Source organism: Rhagoletis zephyria, unplaced genomic scaffold (genome assembly GCF_001687245.7).
Source record: "Rhagoletis zephyria isolate East Lansing unplaced genomic scaffold, Rhagoletis_zephyria_1.1 Rzeph_scaffold_12816, whole genome shotgun sequence".
Classification (NCBI taxonomy): Eukaryota; Metazoa; Arthropoda; class Insecta; order Diptera; family Tephritidae; genus Rhagoletis; species Rhagoletis zephyria.
The window spans coordinates 922-12,999 of record NW_016169889.1 but is presented as its reverse complement, the minus strand read 5'-3'; the positions used below and the strand labels follow the sequence as shown (position 1 = coordinate 12,999).

The 12,078-nt window shown below is 37.0% G+C and overlaps 1 protein-coding gene across 1 annotated transcript; it reads left to right on the top strand.

Moving 5' to 3' along the window:
- Positions 1-1,085: 1,085 nt before the first annotated feature.
- On the top strand, positions 1,086-10,935 carry nwk (FCH and double SH3 domains nervous wreck; the record flags this gene model as incomplete). Its single annotated transcript, XM_017634137.1, has 8 exons — positions 1,086-1,420; positions 2,296-2,501; positions 5,792-6,021; positions 8,501-9,584; positions 9,645-9,777; positions 9,844-10,019; positions 10,170-10,806; positions 10,882-10,935. Coding segments are annotated over exons 2-8 (2,335 nt in total), but the record flags the coding sequence as incomplete, so codon positions are not given.
- Positions 10,936-12,078: the final 1,143 nt, after the last annotated feature.

Here is a 12,078-nt window from a genome sequence, read left to right as displayed (position 1 = left end):
GTATTTATGTATGTTTGACAAAGCGAATAGCGTTTGAATATATAAAAAATTACACATTAAAAATTCAAACAACGGGGCCTAGTCATAGTTGAAACAAATGCGGCACAAGCTACAAATAACTTTATATTCAGCTTAATTCCGGCTATGAATATGCCCCGAGTACAAATATTTATTATAGAGCCAAAAAGCAATAAATAACTTTTTTGAATGCTCAACCTTGTGGTTTTAAATATTTTTTAACAGGGTATATGTGTGTACAGATATGTATGTATGTACATACATATCTACTCAAAATTGTTGTCTTATCGCATTCACTCGATAAGCACTTAATTATTCAAGTATGTAGTAGCTGATAAAAGGTTTTTCACTCAAAAATTCATACCATTCAATGCAACCACATTTTGTTGATGGTAATAAAAATTTAGTTAAACTGTTTTGACTCTCAGTTGTAGTCGTGTCAAATAGAGACAAATATTTTCCTATTCCATTCTATAAAAAAATTTAGTATTTGTTTTATTGGACAAATTCACTGTATTTACTTTCACTTTGTCGATTCATTGACCTCTATAAGATAGTTGTAAAGTCAACGAATAGTGATACTTATAGTCATTCTATATTATATCAGCTAATGGAATTCTATATTAACTGGCGGAAGCAATTACATATCAGTACAAATATTACCTCATCGGCACGCAACTTATTTTATGGCGACTTGATGACATCGCGATAAGCGCTAAAGCACAAACAACAAAAATGGAAGCATGTTGGTAAAGCATACAGCTGGATGACGGTTATAAATAGGCAATGGATTAAAAGTGAAATTAGAATTTGATGTAGACGTAGAAGGCAAGGAATTGCCTATCACATAGAGAGCACAACAAATCAAAGAGAGCAAAGGATATGAATTGCGCATGCGCTCGTGTGAGTGTAGGTTGGAAACGCCAACATTTGCTTCCAATTTTTTTATATGAATGAATGGCTGGCTAGCACTTGAATGTGGGTAGCTTGCTACGACAGCCCGATGGCATCTGGGAAAGCTACTTACTATATAGTACACAATGCCAGTAGTTGATCTACGGCCTACGTTGGAAGTGCCTCCGCAAATATTTAGTGGTTGTAGGCATACAAATTGTTTGTTGGCAATGATTACACGCGCATAAGCTCTGCTGCATAGTGCTTGCAAAGCTAAGTAGTTGAATGCTCAGTAAGTCGGGAGAGTAGCATTGGTAGCCAGACATCCAGGCGGTTAGTCTGGCAAACGCAAAAACAATCAGGAAATACTAAAACGCACAGCCATTTATGCTCATATGTATGTATATACGAATATGAAAAGCGTGTGTGCGTGTTGAACTTCCAATGAGCAAAGAGGAAGAAGAAAATTCGAAAAGAAATTATCATTGCGACGACACGAAATCGATAAGTAAGCAGGAAAAATCAGACAATTTCTGACTGTGCTACCGAATTTTTCGCTAAAGGAATTTCTCATGTTGGTAACGGTTTTGGTATATCAAAAAAGGAAAAAAATTATTAAAAAAGAGAGTGGCCGAAAGTGTGATATACTGCAGTGCATAAAATTTATGTTAAAAAGTAGTTTGTTTAAATGAAAAAACACCAACGCAACGAAGTGGATATGTCGAAGAAAAGTGTTAGCATACATATATTTTTTATCTCGTACATATGTATAAGCATCTATTTGCATTACTTTGCTGGCGTGAAGAAAAATTTTAAATTACAAAAAATAGGCAGCAAATACATAAATATAAATTATGCTTGTAAAAAAAATGCATTTTTGGCTATAGAATCGGAAGAAGTTATTTTTTTTTTGCTGAGCTAAGCTAAATAGAAAAAATAGAAAAATAAGAAACCTAACAAAAATGCAGTGCTACATTAATTTGCAAGCTCATTATATAAAAAGTGCATATGAATTGCTAATTCAAGTGCTATGCTATGCTGCTACTTCGCTGGCTTGGTATTTCCTCAGCGCACCCACTACCGTGCGTCTGTGTGCTTGGCATTTTCGTCTGATATTTTGTGCTTACATAATCGCTCGAAAAGTGTCCATCGCGTAATACCTATATCCTTTTACTATACAATTCTTCCCTCATTGTATTCTCCTTTGCTGCTACCAGTATTTTTCATAACCAACCTAAACCAAAAAAAGGGAACAAAAATAATAAAAAAAACAACAACAACAAAACAAAGTGTTTTATGCTGCGCGCATGAATTTCATGTCTCATTATTGTGCATTATTTTCATAGTTTTCCATTTTGTCTCATTTTTTATTCTATGCATTAGTTACTATGTCCTCATTTGATTTGAAAAAAGTCGGCTGTTAGTAAAAGAAGTAAAGTAAAAATTCAACAATATTCGAACACCTGCGTCAGCAAGGCACTGGCTAACAAAATTATCAAAAAAAAAATTCTAAACTTACTTTGAAGTGGTTGCACTGAGTGCAATTGCAAACACAAACACACTCGAAAATGCAGCCCCCGCCACGTAAGGTAAGTTTACGCCCCCACAAATTCGGCTGTGATTAAGTGTTTTTACAAATATGTATTATTATTTTTTTTTACTTGTGTTAATGTGCGTTTTTGTCTTTGTAGAAGTGTTTCTCTCTCTCTTTTTTTATTTTTTTTTATGTTGTCATTCACTATACGGTGATTGTGTTTTTTTATTGAGTAGTGGGACTGATTTGAGATAATATTGGAAGTATTTAACTCCCACCTACACGGTTTTTTTTACTTCCATTGATATGTATTTATGCTTTAATTAGCATGCATAAATATTTTAGAAACAATTCCTTTTCAAAAGTCACTTCGATTTGTCATTCTAGTTTTTAAACGCTTCACTCAGTTATGCTTAGTTCTAAAATCACTTCCTTGAGTACAAATCGCTCATTTTTTGCAAGAGTGTCATAACCAAAAAAAATCAAAAACTCGCAAAAACGGCACTAAAGTTCATAGTTTACATACGCTCCCATAGTAAAAATGTAGCCACATTTCCTTCTATAAGCTATGAAATTTTTACACAATATAGGAGAAGAGGTGTGATTATTGTCGTATACTTAACATTTGACTTTTGGATTATGATACTCTTACAGCAAATGAGCGAAATGGCTTCCTTATCTAATTTGTTTTGTAATGCTATTTACTGTCACTTCTGGCCTTAGGTAAAATATATAAAACTCAGTTTTAAGTGAAATATTGCGGAATATATCGAATCGCAAAATCAATAATAAATCACTTCACTAATACACAAACAATTTTTATTTTATTATTAATTTTTATATTAGAAAATCCAGATATCCCGTCATTTCCGGATATTTGCATTTTTTCATCAAATATTCGAATATCCAGATTATTCTAATAGTCAAAAAATCCGAATCGAACTCCCAGCCCCAGTTGTATCTCTTTATAAACACAGATATGTAGATAAAGCCACCAGTAGGTCTATTGCGGTCTCAACTTATCACAACACCTCAACTAGCCCTAGACACTCCATAAATTTGAGATTAGTTTCCGCGGGTGGGGAGTGTACATATGTGTATGATTCTTAATGATTCTTACACCTCTTTGGTTCTTACACCCTTATTATAGAACCAGAATTTTCGTAATTCGTATTTCCTAGCTACGTTACGAAAGTGTTGCAGAACAGGGGTGTTAGTTTCGCCTGAGGGATTATTATGAGTACATAGTTTGTATTTTTTTAGATTGTACCCTGCTATTATGATTTTAATTTGACTGGTGTTACGCCAGTGCAGTTCCCTTCGTTTGGTATTTTAAATTCTGAGCACTTCCTGTATCATGTTGGTACCTACTGAAAGGAAGGGCTCAGGTCCTATGGAGGTCGAGGCAGCAACCATTCTGGCTTACTAATACGCATCATGTTGTTGTTGTTGTTGTTGTAGCCCCGCCCAGATCGGCTATTCTCTCAGTCGTTGTCGTCAAGCTCAACCAACGGGAGACCCACGAAACGTGCACCCTCTATAGGGTCTGTCCACAGAGACAAAGGCGTCAGTTGAGTGAGGTTTTGTGGGCACACCCGCATTTAGTCTGCTCAGATATGAGTTCAACCTGCTGCAAGCCAGAGCGAAGTTGGGCTATTGTGGTCCGAGTCTCCCGAGCCAGACGAAGCTCCGTCTCATCCGCGTCAGGTGGTTTTGTGCACAGAACGGCAGTCACAGGTCTGGAGTAAACGTAACATGAGACCGACTCCCTGTGAATGGCGCTCAAGGCCGCATCATCATTTCCTTCGACTCTGTTTGAAACGGAGTTAGCCTGTCAAACTCCTTAAGCCTTGCAGTAAATTTGGAATGCCCAAAGTGTCTTTAACGACACCTGGAATACTTTTGTTATATATATCCGGTTATATGAAGTCTCCGCGGATTTTTGGGAGCGACGAATTACAAAACTAACTTCACTCAAAATGTAGCCTGAAATGTCACCGTTCAAATGCACGTCAAGTGTGCGAAAGTTGGATTTTCGAATAAGTTAAAAAATAAAATTAAACGGGTTACAAAAGTATAGTTTAAAAACTTTTCTAATAAATAGAAAATAGCAAGTTGGTTGAGTGTTTAGACATTTTATCTTTATATTTTTTGATGTAGTATAAACTCTAGTACCAGGTTGACCGAGCTTTGCCCGGAGTGCATATATTTTTAAAGTTTTAAAGATTTGGATAGCTTTAAAAAAATATTTTGTAAATAAAAAATAAAAAATTTTGATTTCGATATATATTAAGTAAATTTCTTACTGTAAAATTTAGGTGGCATCCCTATTCCGAAAAAGGCTCGAATGAATGGTACATGTCTTGAGCGTATCTGAAAATTAACAAAATACATATTTGTATTGCATAAGAGCATGGTAACCCTGGTGAAAACTAATTTTTTACCAAAGTTCTCAACAATACCTTTCATTTGATATCCATATTGCGATGTTTTAGATAAATTGTGTAGAATCGAAAATAAGTGGCAACCTATATTTTGTATATAGGGAAAGCATTGTTTAAGAACCTTCTCTTTGTCGCCAAGAATAGTATTATTTTAGCTTTTTTTCTAAACACCAAATTAAATAAATTCAAAGTAGGTGGCAACCCTATTAAAAAAATTTTTGATTCAGGGATCTTTAAAACGCTTTCCATTTGATACGCATATTATGATGTTTTAATTAATTTGTAACTACAGTGACTTTTTTACCACAAAATTGTTATTTTTCTTTGTTAATTTCTGGCCCTAAAATAACTGAATTCAAAAGTTTCCAAAAATTATATTGATTCCTCGTTTATTGATACGATTTGGAGTAGTTAACGAGCTAAGAAATATACGAAAAGAATGCTCTCTTTGTCCTACGTTATGAGCTCTAAACGAGTGCTCGCCCGTAAGGACATTAATGCTAAAAAGGAGTGTAAAATTTACGAGGTGTAAGGTGTAATCCATTGCTAGCAAAATAGCTATCTAAGAATAATCTTTGCATGATCCTATTTTTTACTGGGCTGTATGTATTACGCAAAGATGCATGCAGCTTGCAAATTATATTCATTACCCATATGTATGTATGTAAATAAATCTGCTGATTGTAGACTTAGCTGCTTCCCAGATTCTTGTAAAATTATTATTTGCATTTTAAGCTTTGAAAATTTTATAAGCCTTGTATGTAGTACGAGTATGTATGTAGTTTTGTATATTAGTTGTATTTGCGCGCTAATTTCTCGCTTATGTATGTATGTAAGTCTAATCATTTAGAATTTTTCTCATTATTTTTCCATCAACATTGCTTTTTTTTTTCTTTAACAGGGAAACTATGTGAAATTCTTGAAGAATTTACACACAGAGCAAGTGGCCAAGTTGCAATTAAAGAATCAACATGAATGCGATCTGCTCGAGGACATACGACAATTCACCATTAAGCGATCCGCCATAGAAAAATCATACAGTGAATCGCTGCTGAAGATTTCATCGCAATACTTGAATAAGAAGATACCAAATATACCGGATATAAAAATGGAGGGCATGGAAGAGCGATGGTGAGTAGAGGAAGGGAGTGAGCAAACAAGTAAATAAATTAGTATTTTTTTTTTTGAAAGTCGCATAGTGAATTTGAACTACATACTTACACATGTATGTATGTATGTATGCCACTATGCATGGCAGATGAATGAAGTGTTCCTAAGTATATATGTATGTATATATGTACATACATACTTGTTCGCGTCTAACCTAATTGCCGTGTTTGTCCTTTCATATAGAAAAATGTGTCCTCTGCAAATACAAAAAACATTTTGCAATTCGCTTGATTGTTTCGACCAGAAAGCGTTTAAACATTCATACAAGTAAGTGCCTCGGTCTGGTTTACATACACATGCCACTCAATTGAATCCTTTGACCTTGCCACGCTGTAAATAAAACACATTTGCTGTTCATATGCTCATATACATACATACATATATGCAAATCACATTTGTATGCATTCCATTAACAATTCCCAAAGCTGAAGGCTGTCTTGATTCTTACTTTGGTTGCAAAAGTTGCTAAATTTGCTTGCGGGGAAAGAAAACGAAAGAAAATTCCACAGATTGTGCCTTTTACTCCCTAACAACATAAATAACGTAATTTTCAAAGCACCTCCACCATATCGAACTAATAGAGGTCTCGAGTTCTGAAGTCGTGAGACTATGGGCCTCATGTAGAAAAAGTAAGCTTCAGCTCCGACTCACTTTTCAGTGTAAATTGAGGTCAGTTTTTATGTGTGGGGCCAACTATTTATGTCAGCATTAAAAATCGTTTTTCATCTTCAAAAGCAGTAACAAATAATTAGTCCTGAAGTATTAGTTAATGAAATAGTTGCTAGTTTACAGAATTTGTCAGCATATTGATAGCCACATTCTCACAACTGCATACATATCTACAAAAGTTTTCTGTGCAGGTGTATGTTTGTATGTCTACTTATATGGATATCCTGCAGTCAAGTTGTTGAAAAGGTGAAGGACTCGTTTGTTTATTTTCTTGTTTGACGTACATGTGTAATATAAAAATATTTTTAGAAGTACCTACTCTATGCAGAGGCATATGCACATGCATATGTATGTATAGTGTAGACTTCTTAAAAGCAGAATATTGTACAATATTAAAGAGTGGATACATCAAAGCGTGACTTAAGTCACTCGATAGCTTTGGAGTGATCTATGGATTTTGTTGTTTCAGATGTGTAAATTTCTTAAAAGTTCCTAAATAAGAAGCGCGTCCAATTCGTTGGTTAGTTAGGTGGTCTGTCTTAACCCTTTCGCGAACGTAAGCCTACAACTAGAAATATATATACACGACGAAATGAGAAGCTTTTTCTTTTGTGGAGTCGGTAAAAAACTTGACAAGGAAAAACTAATTTTTAACAATTCAATTTAAATAATTTTGCTTTTGATAGAAATATTTTTTTTCTTAAAAGATTTCTTCCTAAAAAAATGTATCCTAAACATAATTTTTTCCATAAATTTTGCTCTCAAGTGTATATTTTTTCTTAAATACATATACAGATATTTTTTGAGGTACAAACTGTGACCAGGAGATCTATTGTGCCGTCTTGTTCTTAGTTTTTTTCGAAAAATTTATATTTTTTTACCGGAAATTTTTTGTACTATATTTTCTTTCCAAATGTAATTGTATTCTAATTTGTAGTAAGTTTTTCTAGTTTGGATAAATATATTTATTTGTAAAATTTTATGAGGGGTTAAACGACCTGAACCTCACAAATCTGAATAATTTTTTTTAAAAGCTAAAGACTTCTCCTCATTCGATGTACAAATATTAAGAACTTCATTAGCAGAGCTTTTGGCCAGGCACGTAGTCACACTGGAGGTTTACTAATTGCGTTTTCTTTTCTACCGAAAAATGTCGCGTTTCTAGAGGCCTCAGCGCACAAATACTAAGAAGAGGGCAATGAAAGGCGAAATTTTTTGTAGAAAAGAAAACGCCAGAGGTTTTTAGTTCAGCGTTTGTTGAATGAAAATAAATAGTGGACATATCTGTGGTCTACAGGGGCCAATATTTATCTACTTGATGATAGAAGCCGGTCAGGTAAAATTAAACCACTTAGCGGTTGCAATGAATTTCAGCATGCCGTACAGAGAATAATATTCTCTCCGACATCACTATATCATAGGTCACTAGACGATCAGGGCTATGCCCTTCTATAGCCGTCACGACCAATACATAGCCCACACGGGATAAGCCACTTGATTTTAGATTTTATATCGACGTGCATAAAGTAAAAGCTCTCTCTGATTGCAACAGCTCTGTTTGAAATCTATAGAAAGCTTTAAAAAAGCTCTGTACGCGGGATCGTTTTTGATATCTCCAGACCGAATAAACTTTGTTATTTTCCGCGTACCACAAAAATAAGACAAGCTTGCAATTAAATAAGATGTCACAGTATATCGAGAAATTTTGATTGGTGGAATACACGCTTTCATTTAATTTATCCTCATATAACTAACTTTTTTCTCTCTCCAGGAACATGTGGAGCGTTTGGCGTACAGTACTCGAAGAGAACGAAAAGCTCGCACGCGCTCGCCTCGCTGCCATCGAGGTGTTCCAACAGCAAATAGCCGATGAGGCCAAGGTGTTACGTGACTACAAATTGGCCATTTCCAAGAGGGCGCTCTCACAAATAGTCAACGTACAAAAGGAGCTACATCTCAGTGTATCCGATGTGGATAAGACGAAGAAACAATATTTCGATGAGGAGCATTGTGCACATGATGTGCGCGATAAGGCACGTGACATTGAAGAAAAGCTTAAGAAGAAGAAGGGTTCGTTCTTCCAATCAATTACATCACTGCAAAAGAATAGCGCACGCGTCACGTCACGCAAAGAGCTGCTGGAGGAGAAATCGACTGGCGCACGCAATGACTACATACTCAGCTTGGCTGCAGCGAATGCACACCAGAATCGTTACTTCACAGTCGATCTACAAACAACGATGACCACCATGGAGAATTATGTGTTTGAACGTGTGGCCGAGTACCTGACACTGATGGGCCGCACCGAATTGCTCACCTGTTCTGCCACACAGAACTCATTCGGCAAGATACGCGATCAGGCGCAACAATTGACGCGCGAATACAATTTGCAGTGCTGCTACCTTTTCTATCCAGTGCTGAAGCAACACATCCAGTACGATTTCGAACCGTGCGATAATGATCCAGTACGAAAGATTACCACCGAACATGAGTCGGCATCAGAAACGCTTACGAAAGAGGCTAAGAATTTGGCGGGACGTGTGGTGAAGGAGAACTTGGCAATACGTGAAGCGGCTAAGAAGTTGGCTATTTGTGTATCACTGCGTGACTCAGGACAACGCAGCGATCCAAATGATCCGAATGGACCAGATTTGGATACAAAGATTGAGGAGTTTAGGGATTTGATAAGACGCTCCGAGACGGAGAAGGCCAAGGCCGAGGCATGCTTGCAAAGTTTGCGTGAAGGTGGCATCAATGTGGACGAGTGGGTGCAAGAGGCCGAGATTATGGGCGTACAGGAATTGGCAAGATCGGCTAGCTCGATCTCTATGCGCACCGATGCGTCGGGACAAGGGGTGAGTGTGGCTGTAAGGTAAATGAAATAATTTGTCTAATCTAAAATAATACGCACACAGGAAAATCCCAGCTCGGACTCATTCTATGACAGCGACAAGGAGGACGCTACTGCCACGCAGGCTGGTGCGGCCGCCAAATCAAAGGTGGAGAAGGAATTGTCGCGCGATAAGACATTTAGTGACAGCGAAGAAGGTAATGTTGGCAACAGTTGATTAGTAAATGAAATTGATTATAACTTTTTGCATTTTACTACAACAGAGGCGGACGAGCGTGTACCCGAGCCGATTGCTGCCGTACCAATGATGGCTGCCACTGGCGGCTGGGATGACCCAACAGAAGTCAACTGGGGCGGCGAAGAGGAGGAGAAGGAGGAATCCATTGTTCCTGAACCGAAGGAGGCTATCTTCAAGTGTACAGCTCTGTACAGTTACACTGTAAGCGCGAATTTATTTTTTTAANTCCATTGTTCCTGAACCGAAGGAGGCTATCTTCAAGTGTACAGCTCTGTATAGTTACACTGTAAGCGCGAATATTTTTTTATATTATCTTCTCGTCTCACCCACTCTTTCATTCCTCAATTGCAGGCTCAAAATCCAGACGAACTGACCATTGTCGAGAACGAACAACTGGAGGTGATTGGCGAGGGCGACGGTGACGGTTGGCTACGCGCACGCAACTATCGTGGCGAGGAAGGCTATGTGCCGCACAATTATCTGGACATCGAACAGGATACTGCCGTTAACGGTAGCTCAGGCAATCAATTGCGCTCACAAATCTCATTCTCATCTGTCGATTATACTGTTGACAATGAAGATCAAACGGTGGATTCCATGCAATCACCCGATCAGGTGTCCGTCATTATGGCGCCACAAAAGAAGAAGGCACCCGACGTACTCTATTGCATAGCGCTGTACGATTACGATGCCACCGCCGAAGATGAACTCACCTTCGAGGAGGGTCAAATTATAAAGATTGTAACAAAGACGGCGCATGGCGTTGACGATGGCTGGTGGGAGGGTGAATTGGATGGTAAATTTGGTAATTTTCCATCCTTGGTGGTGGAAGAGTGCGACGAGAATGGTGAACCGCTGACGGAAGGTGGCGATGAGTCACCACCACCGACCGCACCACCTAGCTTTGCGCTTCCACCGGCACCCGCACTACCGCCAGAGTATGCACACGAATTGACCGAGGATATGTTTGAATCACAGGAAACGGCAGGTGAGTGGCCTCAACTGACAGTTGAGTTTTGCCACTCATAATAATAATTCTATGTATTTGTGTTTTTGTATTTAGACGACGATAGCGGCTACATACCGAACGGTGGCGCACCCAGCATGCCTCCACCAGGTAATTTAGTTTATTCACTAAGCAACATTAATGTTGCAATTTTCACAACTCCTTTGGTACTTCTACAAAATTTGATCTTTATTTTATTAAATTTTACTTATTATAAGAACTCCTGCTTCTACTTACTTACATACTTACATATATATATCTTTAGAGGTAACAGCCACGATACCCATCTTACTAAACAATGTGTGCTACAACTTCCAATTTCCAATTTGCAAAATCAAAAAGTGATTTGTACTTATTTCTTTTCATCAAAACAGTGTTGTCCTTTTCTTATTGATTCTTAATTAAAAAAAAAAAAAAAAAAATGCAAAAACCAAAAAAATGCCCATTAAAATTTACCTTCACATGTTTGCGTGTTGTTTGTAAGTGTGTGTGTGTGTGTGTATGTGTTTTCAAAAAGCTTTTTTCACGCGTTGCTTCTCAGAACACAAAACCACAAAAATCGCTTCAACCTGCACCGCCACACCATAAATAAAAATCTGATAAATAATCATGCATAAACTCACAGCCATAAATGTATGTGTGTATGTTTGTGTATGTTTTTTCATGTTTTCACACACACACTCCAATTTACATTTGCTTACCCAAATGCACACTGCACATACATACATAACACTTCCATGTCATTGTGTACACTTTTACTCACACATGAGTATATATGTACACACTCGTATCACTAAATCTTCATAAAAAAAATATTATCTCCTTTTTATATGGTACCTATTCGTATTAATGCGCTTTTGTTTTTCAAGTGCAAAGTAAGAAAGCCAGCGTCAAAAAGGGTAAATGCTAGTAGTGTTTGCTTCGAACTTCTTGCTTTACCGATTTTACTACCTTTCTACTAAGTAGGCTGTCCTTGTATACAAACATACATACATACATACATATATAGTAACTAGTTAAGTCTTTTTTTTTAGTCTGAAGTTTTACTATCCACTAATGAGGATGCGCACATACATACATATAGAAATTCTTAAATAGTATTTTGTCTTGATGTTTTCATGTTTGACTTACACGTATATATACATACATACATATAAACATATCCTTTGTACTACCGTAATCGTAACAAAAGCAAATATAAAAAGTAATATTATAAAACGGGGCAATTCTGGCGACAGTCTTTGAACTCACCAC